The sequence below is a fragment of the Emys orbicularis genome, chromosome 11 (genome assembly GCF_028017835.1).
Source record: "Emys orbicularis isolate rEmyOrb1 chromosome 11, rEmyOrb1.hap1, whole genome shotgun sequence".
Classification (NCBI taxonomy): domain Eukaryota; kingdom Metazoa; phylum Chordata; order Testudines; family Emydidae; genus Emys; species Emys orbicularis.
The window spans coordinates 31,181,327-31,207,766 of NC_088693.1; the positions used below are offsets into that span (position 1 = coordinate 31,181,327).

General features: G+C 40.8%; 1 protein-coding gene across 1 annotated transcript in view; it reads right to left on the reverse strand.

The window, feature by feature from the left end:
- Nucleotides 1-26,440, reverse strand: part of CCDC148 (coiled-coil domain containing 148) — a 106,467-nt gene that overhangs the window by 35,423 nt on the left and 44,604 nt on the right. Inside the window, exons 9-10 of the mRNA XM_065413685.1 lie at nucleotides 19,517-19,655; nucleotides 16,215-16,421 (exon numbers count right to left, since the gene is read on the reverse strand). Coding sequence (XP_065269757.1) covers nucleotides 16,215-16,421; nucleotides 19,517-19,655 — 346 coding nt within the window. The remainder of the gene's footprint in view (nucleotides 1-16,214; nucleotides 16,422-19,516; nucleotides 19,656-26,440) is intronic.

A 26,440-nucleotide genomic window follows, 5' to 3' on the forward strand; every position in this document is an offset into this window, starting at 1 on the left:
ACATACCCAAGCACCAAATAATTAACAAGTTTACTCGCTTGACAAACCGGTTCCCAAACAGAAATGATATACTAATATGTATCAATAACTTACCACCAAGCTGTATATAGTACGCTACATTCAGACTTAACATAATTTTGTTGGCTTTCTTGGTGGCGATAGTTTGCTTTTTTTACATTTTTATCTAATCTATTTTGGTTGTTTAATCACCATGGTATCTGAGTAACTTCTCCATGGTGTTTGAGCACATGAATTTAATGCTCATTAAAAGGTATTAATTTGATGGCACTGAAGAAAAAGCTCCTTTCTTTATCAACAAAACAGCTACAACGCAGGCCACAGCAGGGAAAGCTTCACTATATTGTCCTACCATGTACATTTTCAGCCTGTTCTCGAGGGCGCACCTCTAGTGGTAAGAAGTTAGTTCACTCTCTGTGCCCATCCAACCCCTTGCTGCTGAGACTGCCAACAAAATGATTCTAATTAACATGTAAGATAATCAGAATAAACAGTTTTCTGAGTACAGGAAAGGCTTTACATGGCCTGATTACACACGCAGATTAAAAAAAAAAATCAGATCTCAGACACAAAATTCTGACTGGCTCAGTATTTATGATAAAGCTTAAAGAGTGTATGAAATATTTATTTTCATATTTTATTTTTAATTTTAAAGAAAACGGTAAATAGGCAATAGTGAACAAATGCATTGGAAAGAAATGGACTAGATCAGCAGTTCTCAAATGGGGGTCCGCCAGCCCCTGGGAGTCCATGAGGGTATTCCAGGGGGTCCGCAAGTCATGTCTGTCTCCTGGGGCCCTACTGATCAACTCCTCCCAACCCCCCAGTGCCTCCTGCACGCCGCGGAACAACTGTTCAGCAGCATGCAGGAGGCGCTGGGAGGGAGGGGGAGGAGCGGGGACAGGGCGTGCTCAGGGGAGGGGTGGAAAATGGTGGGGCGGGGCTGGGGCCTTGGGGGAAGGGGTGGAGTGGGCACAGGGCCTGCGGCTGAGCGGGGGCTGAGCACTCCCAGAGAAAATTAGAAGCCAGGTTGGGGGTCCGTGAAAAATTTTAAATCAAAATGGGGGTCCTCAGGTTGCTAAAGTTTGAGAACTGCTTGACTAGATGACATATTAAGTCTTCCCCCCTCCCCCATCTCTAACTTCTATGACTCATAAAGGCATTACATTTTCTTTCTCCAATTCATGACAAAAATCAAGATGGCTGCCAAGTACCTATCTTGAGAACAAATTCAATTACCGCCCCCCCCCCAAACACACACACATTCTTTTCAACAGTTTTTCTTTATTATAAGCAGTATCATGATTTTTCTACCATCCACTGCTAGTTAAGGCTAGAGATTCACAGCTCTATGGAAACTGAGTGTAATCAGAACAACTGGTGCTGATGATAGAGAAAATGTAGCTTATATTTTTAAGTCTTATTGTTTTCTGCTTGAGTCTGAATGTGCACAATTTAAAATATGGACTTACTTTTGTTGCACAACAGGGAGCTAATCAGACTAGAAAGCTATGGTAAAGTGCAGTCATATCATTTGTAAGAAGGAAAGCAGGTAGTGTCCTAGAATGGCAGAAAATAAAAGTTAAAGATTTTCTAGAGGATGAAAACCTGGACATTTTACTTGAGCACTGTCCAAAGCGAGCAGGAGCTCTCAAGAGCTAAGCAATCATACTCATCTCTCTTCCTCCGCCCACAAGTAGGAGAGGAATAACCTAAAATAGAAGAGCTTCACTGTTTCAATTTGAACAAGAAAAAAATATACAAAGGTAGAAAAAACAAATATACCACAAGACACAATTTGCAAAATAAACACAGATGCAGTTTGGTTTCAGTAAGATGGCAGTGTACTATATCCATGTGTGATCATGAGATATGGTAGTTTAATATCTAAGTCTCATGTTTTTAATGCAGATGAGCAAAATTTAGAATTGCTGTCCTTTGGGAAATTCTGAATTTCGGCATTTGTTTTTCATTCCAAAACAAGATAAAATGTTTAAATGTCAACATTTTCTACAGAATGCAAATTGGAAATATCAAAATGTTTCATTTAGACTGTATTGATCAAAACAATTCAACATTCTCAAAACAAATGTTTTGTTTTGGTTTGTTGAACCATCCACATTAAATGGTATTTCACTATTGCCATACAGGAGTTATAGTTTCTGCCTCCAGTCTCTTCTGTGGGCCTGGCTCCCTGGCCAGACTACATTTTGCATAAGATACCTAGAGTCATCTGACACCCACCATGCACCACACAGAGGAAATGCACTATCAGAGATGTATTGCATTATGCTGCAGGGATTCTCAAACTGTGGGTCAGGACCCCAAAGTGGGTCACGACCCCATTTTAATGGGGTCACCAAGACTGGCATAGACTTGCTAGGGCCCAGGGCCAAAGCCGAAGCCCGAGCCCCACTGCCTGGGGCCGAAGTCAAAGCCCTTGGACTTCAGCACTGAGCGGCAGGGCTCAGGTTACAGACCCCCTGCCTGGGGCTGAAGCCCTTGGGCTTCATCTTTGGCCCCCCTGCCAGGGATTGTGGGGCTCGGGTGGTGGGGATCGGATTTTGGCTTTGGCTCCCAACCTGGGACAGCAGGGTTCAGATGGACTCATTGGATATTGAATTTTTTTGGCAAAAATCAAAATTTTCCTGGAGAAAATTTCAATTTTGTGGAAACTGCATTTTCTGTTGGAAAACCAGCTCTAATTCTTAATTTTTGGAGTCACTCAGGTTCACTGCCTGTGTAGTCACACTGTGCAAAGTGAATACAAACTTTTACCAAATCAGTTTTACACCCATTTCATCATGGACTGAAAAATTAAGATCACATCACCTTAGACTACCTTAACTCATGATCATACAAAGATATAGTACACTGCCATCTTACTGAAACCAAACTGCATCTGTGTTTACATTGCAAACTGTGTTTTACTGTATGTTGGGACAACACCTAGCACAGGAGGGCCCCGATCCTATTTTGGAGTCTCTGGGCATTGCTACAGTACAAACAACAAGAAGGAACACAGGCAATGAGATGGAGTAAAGTCTATTTGGGGGCTCCAGGTGCATATTTCCATACTTTTTAATGTTCTGTTGTTTTAATGTGGTGCCTTGATTTTGAATTTCCAGGTTTTTGTCGTGAAGTAACTTGAGGTGATTTGATGAAAAAAGTCCTGAACTACAATCCTGAACCATTAAGGAGGCTCATCTTAGACAACAACAGAACACTGAAAAAATAAGGTGGTCTTGTCAGTGGCAGCCTGTGTATAGAGAGTGTTTGGGTGGCATCCCCTCCATCCCCCAAAGTATGCAAAAGGGCATATGTGTGTGTGAATGTGAGTGAGAGAGACTAAATATGAATCTTGAACACAGCAAATCTGATTCATATTTAGTGGCAGCCTCAGGGTGTACTTCTCCACTGCCCCTGTGGCACATGCACAGACTGCCCCGTCAAGGTCTGATACTAGGTTAAGCCAGGGGGATTTTGAGTGGGACCAGAGGCACTAGATTAACTGCCCAAGGCACAGACTATGGTGACTCTGAAGTGCTACACTCTAACTGCTCCAAGTGGAGTCTACCCAGGGCAATTTAGAGCGCCCTACTTAATGCAGCCTGTGGCTTGGGCAGTGAATCCAGTGCCCCAAACCCCACTCAAAATCCATGTGGCTTGTCTGATATTCAGACCTTGACTATTCAGTCTGCAGGGGAGGAAAAGCTGGAGGAGATATTGACAAGAAGCCAGAGGAGGCTCGAGGGAAAGCAGGAAGATGGACCGTAGAGGCAGAAGAAGAGCCACCCTGCTGAGCTGATAAATCTGTCACTCCCAGGCCCAGGACAGGGCAGGGAAAGCCGTAGAGGCTTGGGAGGTGAAGAAGCCTTGGGGCCATTGGTGGACTGAGGAAGGTGGGGGGCAGAGTGTGTGGGGAGAAAGGAGGAATTAGGGTGAAGGGAGAGGGGAGGAGGGAAATTCAGGGGCCAGGAATAAGCAGGGTGGGAATTAGGAGGATGGGGGAAGCACTTCCAGAGGTCTGGGGTTAAGGGCGGGGGAGTTACAGTGTTGGGGAGCCCCAGGGGTTTCTGCTACACCCAACTTGTCCCAAAGTTCACCAGCCGCCACACTTCTTTATTCTTACTAGTACAAAATCAGGACATGGACTTTACTGTGTGAACATTAAATGTTCAGTTTAAATATTAAACAAACCTGATTGTTTAACTTAATATTAAAATTCACTGAAAACTGGCTCCCCTACTGCCTGTTTCACAAACAAGATCACATTTAGAAGTGAAGCCACTGGCAACAGTAAGATCAAAGTTTTTAATTATAACTGGCATTTCAAATATATTTCATTGTTTATAAACAATGAGAGGAGTTTTTGCCAAGTGAGTTATTAGATCACTGTGCTGAACAGAATAGGTACATATTATATTTATTATTTAACCCCAAATTTCTGGAGACCAATAGATAATCTGTTGTTCAGAGACCTATCTGATCCTTGTTACAGCCCCCTCCACAGTAGGAGAAAAACTGAGTTAAAAAGTCATGCCTAAGCATGGTTTAAACTCACTTGTGGCCAAACTTATGTTAAAGGATTTTCATACAGGCCAGCCCAACCATATTAACATTTTGGCCACAACAGAGTTTCAATCTTTCTGAAGCATTTTTTTAAAAACTGTTTATATTTATTTTTCCTGTTACCAGACCTGCCAAGTTTCACAGATCTTATGGAATACTCATGGAATGGGAAACCCTGTCACACCTGCTTGCATCTCAGGGGCAAAGAGACACTGTGCCACAGAATACTCTTTGGCTCAGAGACCATGGGCTCTGGTCTCACCTCTTCCACTGACTGGTGTTAGTAGAGTTCACAGCCTTATTACTGACCAAAGCCTCATTCTTCTACCCAAGGAGACAGGCAGATATCATTCATCCCAGTTTACAAATAAGATAATTGAAGAGTTACACAAGGTCACTTCAGCCAGATCAGGAAATAGAACCCAGGTCTTTAACATGACATATCCAGGTCTCTAATATGACAGAGCCAAGCCTCATCCACTTTGCCAAAGCTCAGCGTGGGGCTCTGCTGTCTGCAACTATTGCTCTAACCCCTAGACACCATTCCATTCACAAAGCCAGGACTAAGACCCAGGAATCCTTATATACAGTGGAAAACTGGCATCTCACAAATAGTTGCACAAACCACTGGTTAAATAGGGGTGAGTTTACAAAGACGGTAACAGCCTACTACTGCTATACCAATCCAAGTCCCGGCTCCCAGTGTAGGAGTATTGCTGGGGCACTAATGTGCCTGGCTGATCCCTAGCTGCTGTAATGGCCCTTTGAGACTGTAAGCAGCTAGTTCTAAGTTAGTGTAATTTTTACGATACTCTAATATACATCGGGGCCAATCAAGTTCTCAGTGGCCCCAGGATCAGGGAAGCAGAAAGGTGCTTCCCCTGCTGGTTCTGCAACTGCAACAATCACATTTCAGCCAGAGCAGAGGATATAGCTAATTATTTTACCCATTTCCCTTAGTTATTTCTACTTCCTGGGTGCAGGCTCATGCTATAGGGGAAGGACCTATGGAGTAAGTAGAGAAGAGAAGGGAGGTTTGAAGGAATCGCAGCCAGAAGTCCAGAAAGCAGCATTAGGAATTAACTACACTAGGTCCTGGTAGCCAACTTTGTCCAATCTCTCTCCACTTACTAACTGCTCCTCCCCTCTCTCACATTCCTCGCTGTTTCCCCTCTCCCTGACCCAGGGTTCTACCTGAGCCCTATTCCATCGTCTGCTCTTTCTCAGCCCCGACCCACACTCTGTTCCGTCTCTCACCACGTGGGAAGCAGGAGCTCAATAGGAGTCTGGAATCTGCTTAATGGTAAATCTGAGACTCCCTTTACATTTTAACAGAAACAAATCACATAGGGTAGGGGAAGGAAGTTGCCTCTTAATTTCCAGTTTAGATCCAAAACCAGTCAATAAGTTTCCCCTTCATGTTTTTAAGATCAGGGATTCAGACTCATGACTACAGGAATTCTATTTATGGAGAAGAGGCCATTTTGGAGCCATCAAACTCTGGGGATTTCTGAAGCCGAGAATTAAGCAAAATGTATGTAAAAGGTGAAAGAAAAGTTATTAAAGTTTATGAAATAAGTGATTTATAGGATTCCAAAACGAGGTCTTCAGTGAGACTATTCTTCTCAATTCAGTTCCAATCAGACACATCACATAACACAGCTGATTTAGTGAATTTGGCAGAAGTTTTAATCTCTTTATAGAAAAGATCATTATGTCTTACCTACAATACCGTAGGCCAAAGTGTGATGTCAAACTGATATCGCTAGACGATTAACATGGAAAACCCATAAAAGGGTGACTTTCATTACCAGCAGCGCAGCCTCGTAACTTGCAATACAATTCAGTAATAAATATTTCAAATACAAGTAGCGTGTGCTGATCTATGTCTCTTGCCTGAATGACTCCCTCCAGTCCAAAGAGCGGAAAAAGAAAAAATTGAAAGAAAAAGAGGAAGGAAATGGAGAGGAAAATACAAAATTAAAGATCTAGTCTCTTATCAACATGCAGGGATTTACACAGATAATTTCCATTAAGGCTAATGGAAGTTAAGCACATAAATTGCTATTGTATTAATGGGAGAATAAATCCCTTAGTTTCAAATATTTTATAAGTACAATAGGATAACAGCACTTTGTGAGACAAAGTTTTGCAAAATTGGTTGCAAGCAGACCTACTTTAAAAATAAATATAATATATACAAATGATATTAGGGATTTGGTATTTTTCATTCCTTTTTAAAATAAGGATTTGCAAATACATGCATTTTTTCTCCTCCACCCCACTCTCTTCATAACCTTCTTTTTTTCTCCTCTTTAACTCTACATGTGTTACTTTGAAGAGCAGCTAAAAGGTTTTAACAGAAGACTGTTTATGATGAACATGAAGGAATGAAATGGATGCAAGTTATGAAAAAAGATCTCCCAAGCACCCAAATTGTAGTTCTTTTTCAAAAAATAAGAAAAATACTGAAACCTAGAGTATAATTTTTTCACCTTATTACTGTACATTAAAATCTAAAATTAGACATTGTTATTCTTGAAAGGAAACCAAGAAAGTGAAATCTATACTTGCATCTCCTGTTTGAAAGATATTCAGTTAACTATCTTTGGGTATGAGATACTAGACAAACTAGAGATTACAACAGGGACCTACTTAAAATGACAAATGAATTACAGCCTCTTAGATTTCAAAGTGTTAATGAGGATGAATTTTTAAAACAATCAATTAGTTCTGTTAATTTATCAGTACTGTCTGCAAACAATGCTGTTTTGCCTTTCCTGTTTGTATCTATAACCCCTCCCTATAGAGTGGCAGTAATCTTGAAAGCTCTGTGTATGTCTATTACTTACCATGGTGATACCGAGAGATAAGGTACCCCCCTTTATAAGTCAGGTCTTCAGTAGGGAAAATTTGCATTCAATTCCCAAAACTCATGAGGTTGGCTTAAAAGTCATGGATTTTTTTAGAAAATAAACTGTCAGATTTCTAGTGTGTTTCATTTTTTGAGACTTAAGCTGGAAACCACTTGTCCCCAATTTATGGCCATTTCAGGTTCAAAATTCAATTTTAAACAGAGCCTCCCTATTAACTGTTCAGAGGGGGTGTGGTGTGATGTAATATTCACCCCCAAGCCCCACACAAGGCAGAACAGTTTAAATTAGGTTAATTAACCTGATAGACTACACCTGGGGAAGAGCCAGGGTTTAAAGGATTGATTGATGGAGCCCAGCTGAGAAGGAATAGGTGGGGTTGGAATAAAGCCAGGAAGTTGACAGCAAAAAGGGGCTACAGAGGATGTAGTCTGCAGCTATTGCTTAGGAAAAAGGATGTGTGTTCAGTGGCTATGAGTTGAGTAGTCTAAGGTTACTTCCCTGAGGGGAAGGCATTTTAGCTGGTAAACAGAGAGAGGGAGGAGCCAAAAGACATAGGATGGAAGCCAAGGCAAGAGCAGCATCTGGGAGAAAACAGACCACAGTTGCTAGACACAGGGTCCCTAGACTAGAACCCAGAGTAGGGGGCAGGCCCAGGTTCCCCTACCAGCCACTTGGGGTAAGTGGTGCAGGCTGGGCAGTGAAATTGAGGACTGCCTGGGACAGTTTCCCAATAGTTCTTTAACACCCCAGAAGGAGAGGACTATAGTGACCTGACTGGAAGGCCAAGCTATGAAGCAAGAGCAACCTCAGTTGCAGAGAAAGAAAGTGAGGTGGCAGGGTATGTGAACAAATGGCAGAAGAGGGTGTCAGTCCTGGATGGAGCTAATCCCCCAGAACAGCTAGGAGAAGGTACCCTAGCAGTGAGTGGATGCTGTTACAGGGGGACTTATTTACCATCTCAACTGTTGAGGTGGGGAAGCTCCTATTGTCTTTTTCCATTGTGAGTTAATTCCTGTTCCACTTACATATATACTTCATGTTCCCCACATTCACCTGCCCCTGTATTTTCCTTCCTTTGTTCCTCAGTCTCCTTCCCCACACCCTCTCTTCCTCTGCTATGCCGTGACAGAGTGCTAGGTAGGAAAGCCTGAGTCAGCACTCTGTTCACAGCAGCTCCAATCAGGCAACTGCAGATTGGAGCTGATTAAGCAGAGCTGTGCCTAAATTGTGGGTGGGGCAGAGCAGAAAGGCTAATTAAGCCATTAGCTAGAGCCCACAAATAGGTACAGGAAGGAAGTGGAAAGGGAGAAAGCAGGCAGTAAGAGGAGAGAGAGATTGCTCTCCCCTGTTTGTAAAAGGCGCTATGCATGATATACTACTGGGGGAATTCTGCACCACTGCGTGTGCACAGAATTCCTGTCCCCTGTAGCTTTCTTTACTTCCCTGCAAAAAAAATGACACCACTCCCTAGCTGCACATGTACATCTTTTCAGGCACCCGGAGCAGCTGGTGGGGAGGTAAATCACCCCCAGGGCTGGGGACACCCCAGCCAGTGGCTCCTACCCTGATCCAGGATCAGCTGCTAGTCCTTGCTGGGCTGGAGGCAGGAGAGGACGGGACTTCCTCTTCACCTGCAAGGAGTGGCTGGGGCTGTGTCAGACCCACCCCCAGAAGCCTTCCCCAGCTGCAGGAAGCTCAGAATCCTGCTTCCTGCCCTGATTGCTCTTCAGCTGTGGGGAGAGGGGTCAGTGTACAGGAAGCTGCTCCCCATCCACCCAACCCCCATGCATCCAGACCTCCCATATCCAGACACCCCTACCAAGCCTCACTCCGTACACCCAGAACCTCCCTAAGCCCCTCCATACCTAAACCCTACCCCATTGAACCTCAACCCCTGCACCTGGAGTCCCCTGCATCCAGACACCCTGCCTCCAGACCCCAGCCCTGCACCCAGACCACCCCACACTGAGCTCCCTGCACTCAAACCCCACTCTGATGAGCCCCACCACTCTAAGCCCCCACATCACTGACCCCCAATTAGCTGCACCCAGACGTCCACCCCACCAAGCCCCACTCCTCCAGCATCCAGACCTTCCTGCTCAGACCCTTTCACTGAGCCCCAACCACTTCCACCTGGAAGCCTATGCAGAGTCCCATTGCCCCTGCACATGGAACCCACCCAACAAGCCTCTGTGCATCCAGATCCCCCCACACCTAGATACCCCACTGAGCTGCCTGTACACAGATTGGACCACACAGAATCCTTTCATCTCACACCTGGATCCCCCAACACTCAACCCCTCTACACTTGGATTCTGCCTGCCCCACACCTGGTGTACCTGGTGTAGAGGGGCAGGGCCTCAGGGTGTTTCTGGGGTGGGCCCAGGCCTTGTGCTGTGTCAGGGTTGGGTGCAGCCTCACCCGAGTCCATGTCCCCAGGACGGGGAGGCTGCAGAGTGATCTCCTACCTTCATGCAGCCAGTGGCCTGTGCTCCCCACTGCCATGCTGGAACCTCTGCATTTATTTATTGACAAATAAAACTTGCAGAATTTTAAAATATTGTGTGCAGAATTTTTAATTTGTTGGTGCAGAATGCCCTCAGGGGTAATGTTAGGAAGGTGGTGGGACTCCTTTATAAATAAACTGCACAAGGTGTTAGACCAGCACAAGGGTCTCTGCATAGTTTGTTGACTGAGACAGAAGCAGGACCAAGGAGGCCCTGTTACACAACCCCTAGCCTTTTTCATGTCTTTAGTCTCCCTTCTGCTTCCTCTGATTCTTTTCAGTTTTCTCATGGCTCACCACATTCGCTTATACATGTAGTTTCCCTCCTAGACCCTCTTATCTTTCCTAAGGGTAGCCTGAGTACAGTCTCATTGAAAACAATGGGAGTCAGCAGCCATTTTTACTAGAGGCAACCACTTTCATATGCAAAGGCTGTAGAGAAATCATGTCCATCTTGAAGAAGGGCAAAGTTTCACAAGTTTGATGCCAGAAATTGGGAGATCATGAGAAACTTAAACTACTAATATTTGAAGACTTATGATAAAAATGACAAGAGTTGGAAACTCTGCATTTACACTAGGGATCTTAACATTGCTATAATTTGGGGATTGACCAAATTTAGCAATGATGGGTTTTTTGTTTTTTAAACAAATTTCTCTAGTGTAAACAGTTTTTAAATATTTATTTTTTAAATAGTGTCTTGCAGGATATCTTTTTCTTTAAAACTTCTCAGTTCTGTTTTCCTAGCTTAAGAAAATTGCTCATTTCAGAGTAATGCATCAATAGTTTGTTTTTAGATACTTTTTTAGATCAGAGTATTTTTATTCTGAGCAAAGCTTCAGTATGTTTACAGTGACATTAGCAGAATATTTGCTTCAATTTTCTACACAGCAAGCTATATTAGATAGTAGTATACATACACACTTTGGGTCCATAATATGACAATCTGGGATCTGCTTACTGTTTTAATTGCTACAAACTGAAGTTTGCATGTTAAAATAGTCAGAAGATGAAGTGTGGTTATGTTCATAAAAGTAGCTATGTAAAAGTCACATCTTTATACTTCAAAGATCTGACTGCTGTTCAGCATAATATCTGTTTGCCTTAGTGACAATTTAAGGTTTTTTATTATGTTTTAGACTGAGAGCCAATACACCTGTAGATCTGGATTCTATTCTAACTCATGCATCATCAATAGAATGGTTAATTAAAGTCCAGTTTCAAGGCCAAATTCTGTCCTTAGTTTCACCTGTACAGTACAAACATTCTTTACAGACAATGGGAGTTAGAGAGAAAAGCTGGTTCAATTTTTAGGGTGACAGCCTAGGAGACCCAGATTCAGTGCCCTGCTCTGAAACAGTTTTCCTTTGTGTGACCTTGGGCAAGCCACTTAAGTCGGTACCTCCCTGGAGAGTAGTGATTATTTATTTCATCCTGTGGGACTTTCAGATAGCACCTGTAGTCAAATCCAGTTTGCCTAAAAGTTGCCATAACAAATCAGACAAGTGGTCCAGTTAGTCCAGTATCCTGTCTCTGACTGTGATCAGTACTAGAAACTTCAAAGACATTATAATCTTTGGAAACAGACAATTATGGAATAATCTGTTCATAGGGGAAGTTTCATTCTAACTCCCAACAGTTTGCAGTTAACTTATGCCCTGAAGCATGAAGATTTACATCATTTGTAGTTTTATTCTATTAATATAACTGGATGTTTTCATTATCCATATAAACATCTAATCCTTCCTTGAATTCTGCTAAACTCTTGGCTATAATATTTGGTGTCCAGGAGTTCCATTGATTAATCATGTGTTGTATACAAAATATTTCCTTACATCAGTTTTGAATGTTCTGCCTTTCAATTTCAGGTTATGTTCATATTATAGTTGCATTTAAACACGACTGTTTAACAAGTAGAGGAGAATTTTATCTTTACAAAAAGATTTAATCTTGTCTAGACCCAGAGTGTAAAGAGTCAGTGTGGGAATATTCACAATCAGATAGGAAACTCAGTCATAGACTGGTAGCTATAAAACTCTCAATCAAATATGGGACCCGTCTCAGTTCCTTGGAGCTGAAAGCTTGTCACAGCATCTTAGCTCAAGACAATGTATCAATGTATGTCAGCTTTCATGGCCTGTCCTTGTACGTCCTCCCTTTTCAGTCAGTGTTTTGTTTTTATACAGAACTTTTTTGTTCTTGATACAGGGAATGTCAACGTTTTTATTAGCATGCTTAAACATTATATAGGCTGTCTCAGATATTTGCACCTACCTATACCTAAACTGTATCTCCATTTATCACTTCTTTGATTGTTTGCTACTGCTTGAAACAGTAAAATCTTGTATATATCCTTCTATAATTGTATGAACAGTTCTTTTGATCCTTTACTACTTCTGCAAAATGCATCCCCTCCCTGTTCTGCTCTAGGTAAATATGCTTTCTTTGGGAAGAGACTTTGAATGTAAAATCTACTTTCTCTCCCTGAAGTGCCAAACTCTCTATCTGCACAAGTATTCTGATTCACCCTGTCTACAATTTTGAAGGAAAAAGTACATTAAAAGCTGTCACAAAACACCATAAAAATTTACAGTCAATTTTCAGAATAAAACCACACTTCAGCGTCTATAAACTGGGCAAATAATGTGAGGAAATTATGCTCAGTGAGGAAACTGAATCTGTAATATTGCCCATTTTCCTTTTATCTAAGTTTTCTGAACCATCATAGATGGTGGTTCAGCTCAATCAAAGGAAGAAGGGAACAGATACAGTTTAAGTGCTTACTCAGATTTTAGCAAAGTGCTTAAAAAATTAACTTACTAATATTTTCTCACCCATCTTTTTAGTCTTGTTTTGGCTCAGATTAAAAGGTATTTAGGTTCTTAATTTCCATTTAAATCAATAGGAGTTAGGGCCTTAAATACCTTTGAGGAACTAGGCCTTTGTTAATTAATCTCAATATACTTTCGCTCTGACTCCTTTAAAACACTTTCCAGACCTACCCATCACCCACTACCAAGATAGCACTGAGCTTCTCCTGTATGTAGCACCGGAAGCTCTGGCACAGGCTCACTGACACTGCCAAGGAGTCAGGGTGGGGGAAGCACATTACATCAACTTCCCCCACCTGCTACAGAGACCTATTTCCTGCTGCTTCCTTAAGTGGGTTAGGTGTGCGATGGTGATAGCTCCAACAGTGAAGTAACATCCACAGTTACACCTTCCAGAATATTTGTGAACCATTACCAGAAGCCCTCTGACAGGGACAAGCAAGCCATGGCATCAACTTTTCCACGTTCTAGAAGATGTGAATTCTCATAAGTAAACAAAAGAGGAAACTGAAATTCATTATATCGCTCTTCAGAAACAGACTAGCATTAATTTTAAGAATTGGTGGTAGTTCTGTTTACCATCAATAATACACTGTTATACTTAACACTTCTGTGAGGGACCGTTGAGGATCTCAAAGCTATTTGCAAGAACTTATGAGTAGAGCTGGGTGAAAGTTTTTGGACAAATAATTTGTCAAAAAACTGCAGTTTAGGTCAATCAACTGTTTGCAAATTTGGTACAAATTTGTCCAAAAGTTTTGGCCAAAAACATTTTCTGGGCTAGATACACAAGGGAATTTAGGCACCATTCACAAATCAGTGGAGGTGACACTTCCTTTTTACAACCTTTAGCACAGTGGCTAGAACACTCACCTGGGCTGTGGGAGACATAGGTTTGAAAGTCCACGGTGGAACCATTTAAACCTTGTCTCCCCATTACCAGGTAAGTGCCCTAACTACTATGCTATTGGCTATTCTGGTGTGGGTCTCTCCTATTGAAGCTGTTTCACTTTGAATAAAATACACTGGGCCTGGTGGTTAGGGTATTCACTTGGAAGGGACAGACCTGGCTTCAAATCCCTGTCCAAGAACAGAGATTCAAATTTAGATCTCCCATATCCAAAGTGAGTGTCCTAAGTAATGGGCTAAAAGTTATAGAGGGGAAGCGCAGATATTCTTTTCCTCTTCCTTTGTGAATCTAGCTCTTTAGAAATGCTTGGAAACAAAATGTTCATTTGATTGACCAACATACTTTTTCAATTTGCCAAAAATTCTGAAAAATGTTAGATTCAATTTGGGTCAGAACAAGCTTATTTTTTAGAACTGCCTCTGAACTGAAAAAAAAAAACCCCAGTAATTTACCCAGATCAGTTTATGAGGTAAGTCTCATAACCCCCATGTGAGGTAGGGAAGTATCATCAGATACTTTACAGAAGAGGCAACTAATGCACAAAGATGTTGTGTGGCTTGCCCTGGTAACAAATGAAGCCTGTGGCAGACCCAGAACAGACCCCTAGTGTCTTGGGTCACAATCTCACACTTTAACCTTTGAGACCATTCTTCTTCCCTTAGAATGGAGCCTCATTTTCCCCCCAACCACAGAATGCGTGAAGCCCATCAAAACCGATATGATCACATTTACAAACACTCAACTATTTTAACTAAAAAGGATAAAAATACAGCAAAGGTGACATGCTAAAGGCTGCATCTACACTCGCAAACTGTTTGATAAGTATGAATCACAGAGTAGAGAATACTCATACTTTTACTTATGACTAGTATTACACTACTGCCCAAAAATGTGCTAGGCACTGTACTGTCATGATGGAAAACTTGATCCCTTCCCCCAAGAGTATACAGTCTAAAAAGACAAAGATTCAATGAAGGGTTGGTAAGAGGGATACAAAATACAAGCAAGGAGATCAGGATGATGATTGGCACAGATCTTATTTTCATGTTTGTTGCTTTTCTTTGTCCATCTGTTCATCCTGCTCCTTTATTTGGCTTTTTGGGGCCCTTTTTTTCTAGAACTACTTGAAATTTTTTTTTTTGTGTCAATTTTTTTCAGCTTTTTTCAAAATTGGAATTTTTCTTTTTGAGAAATAGAAAAACAAAAACACTGATCTTTTCCTTTTTTCCCCCTCCCCTCCTTTCCAACCTTCCCCACCTTCAGTTGTCCAGTGACAAAATGGAAAAAAAAAATTAAAAAAAGGAAGGGGAAGATAAAAGGGCAGAAAAGGAAAACAAAATTTCAAAACCAAAAATTTTTGATCTAAAAGTTTCTAATCAACAACAAAAAATTTCATACACTGCTGATGAAATTTTTCACAAAAATGTTTTCCATTTTTTGTCCAGTTCTACTTTCTTCCATTATTTATTATTCACACTAGAAAAGAAAAAGCAGGGGAAGACAGGTGATCATACAAGAAAAGTGATGCTTAGCACGTGTCAAATTTTTATTTTGTTTCTTTTTCTACTTTTGGCCTTCCCCAATTCTCCATTTTCTTCTCTGTGCCCATCCACCTGAGTAGAGCTGACCTTAACATGTAAAAGCAGTGTGGTGGGTCCAAGGGCAAGGGCTTCCTGAATGGCCTCACCTGTCTCTGGGGTGCTTGGTCCAATGAGCATTTTGTTTCTCACTACCACTGATGTTATTCCAGGTTTTCCTTCTAACCCTAACCCCTTTGCTCTCAATTGTCCCCACTTTTAGCCTCTTATGTCTAATCACTTTATCTAACCTTCTCTCGATCTTATTAAACGACTCACATTCCTAGTGTAGATACAGCTTTAGAGAGTTATAATAATGAAGTCCAGCACCAGTGGAAAAAGGACACTTAGGAAAGTAAGGTGAAGTTCTGGCATGAAAACTTTCAGCTTTTCTCATGTCAAGGTTATTATTCATACATGCCTATTTTTGATAGGCCAGATCCATAGCTGGTATAAGTTGGCATAGCACCATTGACTTCAATGAGCTGCACTGATTTATACTAACTAAGGTGCTCAGCATGTATTTTTAAATAACCTCTATTAGCATAAGAAAATATCTTTGTAAAGCTATTCAAGCATGCATGAACTCCAAAGAAGTCAAACAGGAGCTCTGATATAAAATAGAGTAACCTCGTCATTTGCAGTTCAAGTTGCACAAGAGAATAGAGGGATAAAAACATACAGCTCTCTGCCAAAAGATCACAGTCTTCTTCACTCATGTATGGGTATATACTTTTCTTGTAATAAAAGGCTGCCCAGAAGAATTAAATCAGGCTAGTAAAAACAAGAATATGACAACCAGTCTCCATTAGGATTTTTTCTCTTAATACTATAGGTTATGCAAGATTTTTGCTTAAGTTAATTTTGAATCCACCAGGATACAACTACCAATATATTTGTGTGTGGTCTTGTAATTGAGCCTACCTTTCCTTTCAGATCAGCACAGATTTCCTGTTGCTTTCTTCTATTATTAGCCAACATCACTTCTGTCTCATGAGCAGCACAGGCTTCAGCAATAGTCATTACTGCTTTCAGTAAAAAGGCTTTTCTAGCCTGAGCCCAGTTTAGAATCAAAGCTCTACGTTGATTCCTAGCAAAATGATACTGGTCCCAAGCCTTTTCATGAGCAACCTAAAAAGTAAAATTTCAAAGATTTAAAACCATATATAAAAGAATAAACCATTCTGGACATTAATTTTAATGACTTGTAAGTTTGAAGTAAATTAACAATATTCCCATGGAACTGAAAATGTAGGTTTTGATTTTGGTAGGTGCTGAGAGTCTTCTGTGAGGTGCTCAGCCCCCTCAATTTTCCTAACTTCAACAGGATTTGAGTTCACTTCACAGGAGGTACTCAATACCTTGCAAGATCAGGCCCTTAGTGACAAATTTCTGTTCTCCTTTATGGTACTATAGCTCCACTGAAGTCAATAGAGTTGCAATAATGTAGCATAAAAGATAATTTAATTTGCCTCACTATTTTTCCTAATGTGAACTCTACTATTACCCTTTTTTGACCTCTGCAGTTGTCCAAAATTAAGGATCCTACAGATTGTTTTGGTTAGGAGGAGAAATTGATGATGTAGCCAGGTAACTTTGATGCAATCCCGTTTATTTACAAAAATGTATGAAATCCTGTTTCTCTGAACACAGAAGGAATCAAACAAATAGGAGATAGTTTCTTTGCTGCTGAAAAAGGCTTGGAATTGTGAGCATGCAGCCAAAAGGTCTCTCTTTAGGCTTTCCTCAGGGCTATGCTCCCAGCACTTGTTCAGGCTGTATCCTTGGCTTTCCCCTCCTTCTCTAGGTCTGCTTCTCTGGTCTTTATGCCCATCTTTCACAGACACACACATCTTCATAAACAATAGCAGCAAAAGCCCTCTGCTCATATGTGCCTTTGTTTGGGGTGGAAGCTGCTGTTTCAGCTATCTGGTTCCATAAAGGAGCTTAACTCATTCTTACATTTATCCCAAAGGAAGGGCGGCTGTAGGGTGACCAGACAGCAAATGTGAAAAATCGGGATGGAGGTAAGGGGGTAATAGGAGCCTATATAAGAAAAAGACCCAAAAATCGGGACGGTCCCTATAAAATCGGGACATCTGGTCACCCTAGGCGGCTGTTACAACCATTAGTTTCAACATGTTTTAGCCCAATCCATAAAATAATAGGAATACATTTTGGTTCTTTCAACAATGTAAGTCAAAAAAAGAGAGGAATCTTTAATCTCCTCAGAGTCCAGGAGCTGTACCATTACTTCCTTTCACCCACTCTTCATTTGCCTCATCTATTCAAGGCTTGAGGCTTCAATGGGAACAGGATCAGGGCCTTACTCCACAAAAATCCATTGAAATCAACAGGACTACTATCATAATAAGGCATGACAGTGTGAGGAAGACTAACAGTCAGGTGCTCAGATTGTATCGTTTTCGGGACAGGGACTGTCTCTTACTCTGTTTATGTTCCATTCCTAGCACAACAGGGCCCCAAATCTCTGTCAGGATTTCTAGACACTATTATGTAAATAATAATGCTACAATTGCCCCTTGCATTTATCCACAACATGACACAATATTTGATGAGCATGCCCATCTTAAAGTAGATGCAAAGTACCAAAACAGGCAACAACTCTTAGGAGGAAAAAGGAAAACATTCAACAATTTTTTTAAAAATGTATATGTATCTGAAATATCCCATATGTTAAAATCCGTGATTTTAGTTCATTATTCAAAGACTTTCCCAGTATGAAGCACTTTAATTTTTAAAATACTTTCCATCTAATATCCAACTGTTAGCATTTTACCTGTGTTTCATAAAGCCTAATATATGCTAATTTCACACCTGCCAAACATTAAAAAAAGAAACAAATATACAAGCTTCTAAAATATGCTGCCAATCACTAATGCAGAAAAACAAACCCAGTTTAGTTATGCTAATATTATGTAACTATTTTAAGAATTAGTTTTAGTATTATTGTAACATTTCTATATTTAGAATGCTGACATATAGTTGTTTAAGAGAATAATGGATCAAAACTGGAATATAATCCAATAGTTTTGGATTTTTAAAAATGGACCCTTTCAAGGATGGAAGGCCTAAAACTAGACCTGCACATTTTATTTTCATATATGTGACACGAGGCCCATGCTCTCTCATTGTATCTTCCAGCTCAGTTCCTGGGAGCAGGAGAAGTATTGAAATTCAGAATAAATTCTCCTAGAGGGATTGATCATCATTCCTTTTTGCTGCAAAAGAGCATGCAGAGAAAAAAAGATGCTCACTTTTTGCACATTTTTTCACTCTGCCCTGAAAAGATTTACAGGATTCCATGAATGACTATAGAGTGCAACAACCCCCCCCCCCCCCCCCCCCCAGCAATCTGTTTGTGAGGCTTTGTCTTCACTACCCGCCGATCCGGCGGGTAGCAATCGGTCTATCGGGGATCGACTTACCGCGTCTAGTGAAGACGCGGTAAAATCGATCCCTGATCGCTCTGCCGTCGACTCCGGAAATCCACCTCGGCAAGAGGCGGCAGCGGAGTCGGCGGCAGCGCGGCAGCGGTCGACTTTCCCGCGTCCTCACCGCCAGGTAAGCCGACCTAAAATACGCAACTTCAGCTACGGTATTCACGTAGCTGAAGTTGCGTATCTTAGGTCGGACCCCCGCTGTAGTGTAGACCTAGCCTAAGGCATTACGCTTACTGAAGGCACTTTTGGTAGCATCTCTTTTGGTAAAATATATTCTTTTTAAGAGTTCGGGGTAACCTTCCCCCCCTTTCCCCTCAACTGTATGCTTTGGAATCGTTAGAATGATTGATCCCAGAGTGTAACAATACTGTGTCTGCTCATAAGAAGAGAATAGGGAGGTAGAGTGCAAGGATAGTATGATATACACGTAAACACTTATAAGCACAAACTGTCCTAGCAAACTGTATTTGTTGTGGTTGGGTTGTCCAGAAGAGTAGATGCAATTAGAAAAGTGCCACAGTTCTTGTTTTGGAGAGGTGATAAATTTTCAGAATTCTCTTAAAGGTAACTGAGCAAACTAAGCATGAACTGGGATACTCAGTCTTGACTGTATTTATAAACACGAAACCTTTCTCTTAACCACTATAAGCTGAATTCATTTCAAAATATAAATTTTTTTCTCCTAAGCTTTGGTAATAAAAGTGTATTAGTCTAGTACTTTTTTTAAAAGCATATATTTCTAGCATATGAAGTGGCACTGACCAGATCATGCCTAGATTTGTGAGGCAGATGTCTCTGTAGCATATCCAAGTACAGAGTTCTTCTGCTCTGAAGGTCACTTGGATACTGATTTATAACAGTCTGATAAACCCAGTGATCTTCTTCACTCCAGCCAAAGTTCCTGTAAGCAATCAAATCCAACATAAATTTTAAATGGATTAGATATGAAAATCATAACATTTGCATTTGATTTCTTTCTCTAAGGCCTGCCCCTGCAATGGGCTCTGAGTGAGCATACCTCTGCACCTGAGTGGAGTCCTGTTAACATCAAAGGAGTTCTGAATTGATAGGGGGGGTCTTCCATCATGGAACTCATTGCAGGGTCAGGGAACAGATATATAAATTGTCTTAATTACAGTAAATGGCATTTCTAAACATGGCTGTTTATCATGTCTTTATAAAAGTGAACAGTTTTTTTCTTAACTTGGCTTTATAGTAAAAGAGTATAGAACTATATTGCTTTTCTTACAGTAATTACAATAATATAATATTTTACAAGAGATGGAAAATATGGGGTAAAGAAGGAAGGAGCTCATATCTATCTAGGTTCTTTTATGGCATTCAATAACATCGTGTCTGTGCACCAATGAGATGATTTTATAGTATCTGAGTATGGCTTCAGGCCATACTTAAATTGATTTTATAAACTTCCTTGGCCAAAATGGCATGACCAAGGTACAGAGACTCAGGGACATAGAAATTTACAACCTTTTAAATTGGATGACATAGTAATCAAGTCTGCATTCAAGGTCAGATTATCCTTAGCCCCTGTACAGGTGCACAGAGGATACAAAAATGTTGCCCATACACAGGGCAGGTATGACTAGATTTATAGAGAAAATGAAAAAGGTGTGTGTTAGGACAAACAAGACAAAAGAAATCCATGCTTGTAAATTGTTCTTGGGGAAAAGAGAAAAAAACAAAACCGCTTTTTTTTTTGTCCTGGACTTTGTCCTAGTCCTTCTTTAATGAGTTCAGCCCCTTCCCAACCTCAAGCTTATAAAAAAGAAACACACTTACATAAAGTAAAATAAAGACAGCAGAGGGTAGTTTGCCCAAACTTTGAGGAGAGCAATCAGCACTCCTATTTTCTTCCACGTCTCTCCCTATCTGCTGGAAGGCGGTTCCTGTATATCTGGAGCCATTCCTCAACAGGCTTCACCAGAACCCGGAACTACACTTCTGGCTGTCCTGGAGACCACAATTTCCAGCCTGCTGTGTTCACTTGGCCCCATGAAAGAGCAAGACACTGGCTAGAACCATAAAGAACCAGCTTACCACTACAAAGAGATGGAAGTTCCAGCCCTCCTTGCTTTAGGGTTGCCACCTCTGAGGTGCAAAAAATCCACAGGACATCTAGGATGATCCTGAGCCCATAAATCTGGACAGTTAGCAGTGTGCACTGAGCACCCTTACAGATTTCTCAGGACAGCTTTCTCAAAAAAGGGCTGATCTTGGGAAAACCTAGCCAGGAGGCAAACTTACCTTGTTTCCGGAACTCTGGCCTCAGCCCCGGAAACAGTGATAGTTGTATTGATTTTCCCAAACCCTAAACTGCTTCCCTTAAGCCTCTTTCTCGGTAAGGATATTTTTCTATTCCACAGGTATTGTTCCTGGAATAGGGTAGTGCTGACCCAAAGGGGTCCCTTCAGGCCCTAAAAGGCCATTACAGAGAGAAAGAAAATAAGATTGAGAGAGAGACAAGATACAGTGCTAACATATGTGAAAGTACTCAAGAAATGACATTGTGTAAAAGATCCCAACTGAAATATAATTGGTTTAAAAATGTCACTTTTGACCGTTATATCCTCTATAATAAGTGTTGTAACAATATTTTATTTTCATTCACTAAGTCAAGGTGGCTCAGGAAATTTCCACTGGTGAAAAATAATACAATTTTTTTTTAAAGGGCCATACATGTTTATTGCTTGATTTCCAAGGCAGTTAAGAATGCCTGAGTTCATATCTAGCCCCAGTAGGCAAAATTTAACTGAGTATGAAATGAACATATGGTGTGAAACTAGCAGACAGATTCTAATTTAAATAAAAAAAGAAAGAAGGGGGGGGAAGAGAGGTGACACATGAAAGCAATTATGCAGATACAAAGGTGTGAATTGCCAAAAAGGTGTGTGGTTTATCCAAACTCTAGATTAATATGTGCAAAATGTAGCATAAACCTATTATGACTCAACCTTTCATCATCGTTCATATAAAGTTTTCCCCCTTTTGGTGAGTAGGGGCACCAATGTGACTCAAAACATGTGGAACACGGATGCCTTGTAAGGACTGGTTTTTTGTTCTGTGTTTGTACAGTGTCTGGCACAATGGGGTTCTGGTCCATGACTAGGGCACCTGGATACTACAGTAATACAAACGATAAAAAAAATAAGTATTGATAGCAGTCTCAGCACACCAACTTAGTCACCGTTAGTCTCTTCATGCCTGTAGGCAATTTGTGGCTTGAGTCATGCTGGAACACAATTCAAACACTTTCTTTTGGGAGGCAGAATGGTGTTCCAGTACTACTGGAAGTACATTCTGGCACTTTTTTTTAAAAGGACTTGAGCACTGATTACAGGTGAACCCAGGCAGCTGAAGGGGCCTTGATCTTGCAAGATGCTAAGCAATTTGCCTCCTACTACCCAGTCTCACAGAAATTAGACCTATAAGGATAATTGGTTACTGTTTATGGAAGTTTTGCAGATCACATGGCTGAATGTGAAGCCAAATCTGTTGTCTTGCATGTTAACAGTGACTATACACACTATTGTACTGAATGGTTTAGGAGTACGTCTGTGATTTGTATAGATGGTATGCATTCATTGTCACTCCAACACAAAGAACTATGACATGATGTAAGTGCAAGGGGACCAGTTACCTCACAAATCATCTCTTTCTTCTCCTTAACATAATTGCTATGCTCATCCATAAGAACATAAGAATGGCCATACTGGGTCAGACCAAAGGTCCATCTAGCCCAGTATCCTGTCTACCGACAGTGACCAATGCCAGGTGCCCCAGAGGGAGTGAACCTAACAGATAATGATCAAGTGATCTCTCTCCTGCCGTCCATCTCCACCCTCTGACAAACAGAGGCTAGAGACACCATTCTTTACCCATCCTGGCTAATAGCCATTAATGGACTTAACCTCCATGAATTTATCTAGTTCTCTTTTAAACGCTGTTATAGTCCTAGCCTTCACAACCTCCTCAGGCAAGGAGTTCCACAGGTTGACTGTGCACTGTGTGAAGAAGAACTTCCATTTATTTGTTTTAAACCTGCTGCCCATTAATTTCATTTGGTGGCCCCTAGTTCTTGTATTATGGGAATAAGTAAATAATTTTTCCTTATCTACTTTCTCCACATCACTCATGATTTTATATACCTCTATCATATCCCTCCTTAGTCTCCTCTTTTCCAAGCTGAAAAGTCCTAGCCTCTTTAATCTCTCCTCATATGGGACCCGTTCCAAACCCCTAATCATTTAGTTGCCCAGAACATTTCAGCCCAGTTTTCATCTGAGAATAAATATTTGAATGGCAGAGGAAGTATGTGCAGTCAGAGGCCCAAAATTATGGAACAAACTTGTACAAGACATTAGGCTGCATGAGCGCTGATCTCTTTTCAGCATATGCTGCAAGACCCACCTATTTAAACAACCAAACTGTAACACCACTCATTGCAGAAGGAATCATCCATCAGCCATATTGCTATAAGGAAACGGATTAAAGGAGACAGATGGACAGCTTGGCTTTGTCGAGATTATGTGACATATTTTTAATATTATGAGGTAGTCAAACATTACAGTGGTGAGAGACCTAAAAAAACCTAAACTAGTTTAACATGAGCCTGGTACTAATTTCATTTAATCATGGAAGGGACCTCAAGAGGTCATCTAGTCCAGTCCCCTGCACTCATGGCAGGACAAGTATTATCTAGATGATCAAATCTCCAATGATGGAGATTCTACAACCTCCATAGGCAATTTATTCCAGTGCTTAACCACCCTCAGCACACCCAATTTATCGTGTGCTAAATCTACTTTCTATGAGGTGGTTCTTACTCTGTGCAATTACTTCAAAAAGAGTACAATTTTTTTTTGCCATGTAAGCCTTCACCGCATTTCCTGGTCAATGAAGCCATGACCAACTGCCTCATTCTTAGCCGGCACACAGCTTTCCCTTTGTGCATGGGTAGTGTTTGCTAGTTAGCACTCCACTGCTGTCACACATAGATTGCTGCTGTCTGCACAATGGTCAGCTATGTTTGGCACTGATGGGTAATGCAGAGATGTCACTGTGCCCTATTTATGGTGTATTATGTGCAACTGATGGAATGCGATGCTTTAAAAAAAACCACACACAATCTCTCTTCCCCCCTGACTCCCTCCCCCCCCCCCCCGATTTTAAGCTCTAGTCCATGAACCACCAATGGGCTGGGGACCTTGCTGACATCTGTAGAATGAAATATTTTGAGAATCAAGAAGTAGGAATGATGAGCCTGGAATGTAGTGGTAGTTTGAGATGATTTTCTCTTACAAAGTGATCTGCAGCATTAAAACATTTGAGAAGCACTGATCTATCGTACCTTCATTTTATACATTCACTGACTGACTATCCATGTATACTCACTCATACTTGGGTTATTTATTGTTGCTCATCATGTTTAGATATGTAGTTGTGAGAAGGTATGACAGCCGCCCTCTTGGCCAACACACTGGGGACTGAACCAGGGATCTCCAGAGCTAAAATATAAGCTACTACAGCTTGAGCTAAAGAGCCAAGGTTCTGTAGCAAGGTGCTGTAACAACTCATATCCTCTGTGGATCAGCAGACAGGGAACTCCTACCATACATTCACCACTAGGTTACAAAGACATCTTTCCTAGCCTCCTTTACGAGTATATTCCATATACACTATGTGAAGTCCAAAATAACCTCTTCCAGTGATTTGGCTTTAACAATAAAGGAAGCAATAATGTAACCAAGGTCACCTCACACCTTTCCCAAAGCTTGGCTCCTCATAGGGTTCCTCATTCAAGATTACTCAGCTTCTCCCTAGATTGACTCTCTTCAGAGTCACTCCAACACAAAGAACTGTGACATGACACAAGTGCAAGGGGACCAATCGCCTCACAAATAATCTTTCTGCTCCTTAACATAATTGCTATGCTCATCCAAAACATTTCAGCCCCGTTTTCATATGAGAATAAAGATTAGTCAGTCCCACCCTCCTTATTTCTGGGCATGATAAATGAGTAACCTGCCTCACTTAGGCAGTAGAACTGACTTAATCCTTTCCCAGAAAAATCAATACCAGCAGACAGAATGGAGCATTTCAAGCAAAATCTTACAGCCTCTTACAATAATGTTATTGTGCTATTTTTGTTCTGTTCAAAGCACTAATGATTACCACTGAATGAGAATCAACCTCTCTTTTGGGAAATAACTAAAGTACAAATGCAAAACAAGACTAAAATTGATTATTTAAATCAAGGTATCCTGTCAGCCGATTTAAATAATGAAAATCAGTGATTTAAATGGCTTTGATTTAAAATTAATCCACTCTGCATCAGACCACACTGCTGTGGTTAGTGGAGCTATGACAAGCATTCATTGCTAGTCCCTGGGTTGCCTGGCCACTTTTGGTACATGCTTTCTGGTTTCCACCATGCTTGTAGCTGTTGTTGCACAGTAGCTGCTCAACAGGCAATGTTATCCAGTCTAGCTCTACCCATATCAATTTATGCATAGGTCTTACTTCATTGGGTCTCTGATTATCTCTCAGAACACGGACCTTTGACCTATCACTCCTCTCTGAATCAGTGGTATGGAACATGAAAGATATTTCTGGTGCCTCTGTTCGTTTGCTTTTTCATGCATTTTATGTTCCACTTTTTTCCTTGCACCCAGCCTTCCTCCTGTGGCAGTGAGCAAGAAGCTAGTCATTTATAGCTTATTTTTACATTTCTCTTTATGAGGTCATCACAGCTATTTCATGCATTTAGGCAACAACTGACCCAGTATAGTGACCACCATGCACAGATGTCAGAAAATTGAAATACTAAGATTTAACAAAAGTCCAAAACAGAGTATCATAGCTTAAGAGATAAAATGTCAGTCTTAACTTTGAGTTCTTTCGTCTCTATTAGGTTGTCACCCTTTGTCATTGTCAAAATTATATTTTAAATATTTACATATTTTAAAAGTGATCAGAATGTATTTAACGGGCAAACATTTTTCATTTATTTCCTTTCTCAAAATTGTTGTAGTGTTCTGTGCTGTTAAAAGCATCTGCATGGCATTCCAGAGATATTTGGAGCAATATGCATTTGTGATTATATAGGGTTTTTTTGTTAAACAAAAAACAAACAAACAAAACCCCACTAAGTTAAAACTGCAAAATTAAAGGAGAAAAAAGCAACCCAGTTGATTTTTTCCCTGATTTTCATTTACACTAGGACCACTTTACATCAATCTGGCAATGTAAAGGGACCTTAAGGTAAGAGAGTACCTTAAAGTAAGTACCGTACTCTCACTTTAACAAGGGAAGCTTAATCTACAATTCATTGGAATGAGAAAAGGACAACATATATGCAGATCTGTTGCCCCCTGCTTATCAGAACTGTAAAATGACCCTTGAAGGCAGGATAAAGCACCCCTTGAAAATACAAATGAAAGGGCTGGTTCTTTTTTGCCTTGCACCTTGCGTAGCAATTAACACTTCTGACAAGTGAATACAAAACTGATATAAAACCACCACCATTAGGGTAAGTGAGATTTCTGCTTGGTAGCATTTTATATTCACTTTTTGAAGATGTGATTGATTACATAAGGTGCAAGGCAACAGGGAATTAAGAGCAAAATATTTTGTATATAATGTTATTTATTACTTAAGTGTCATATG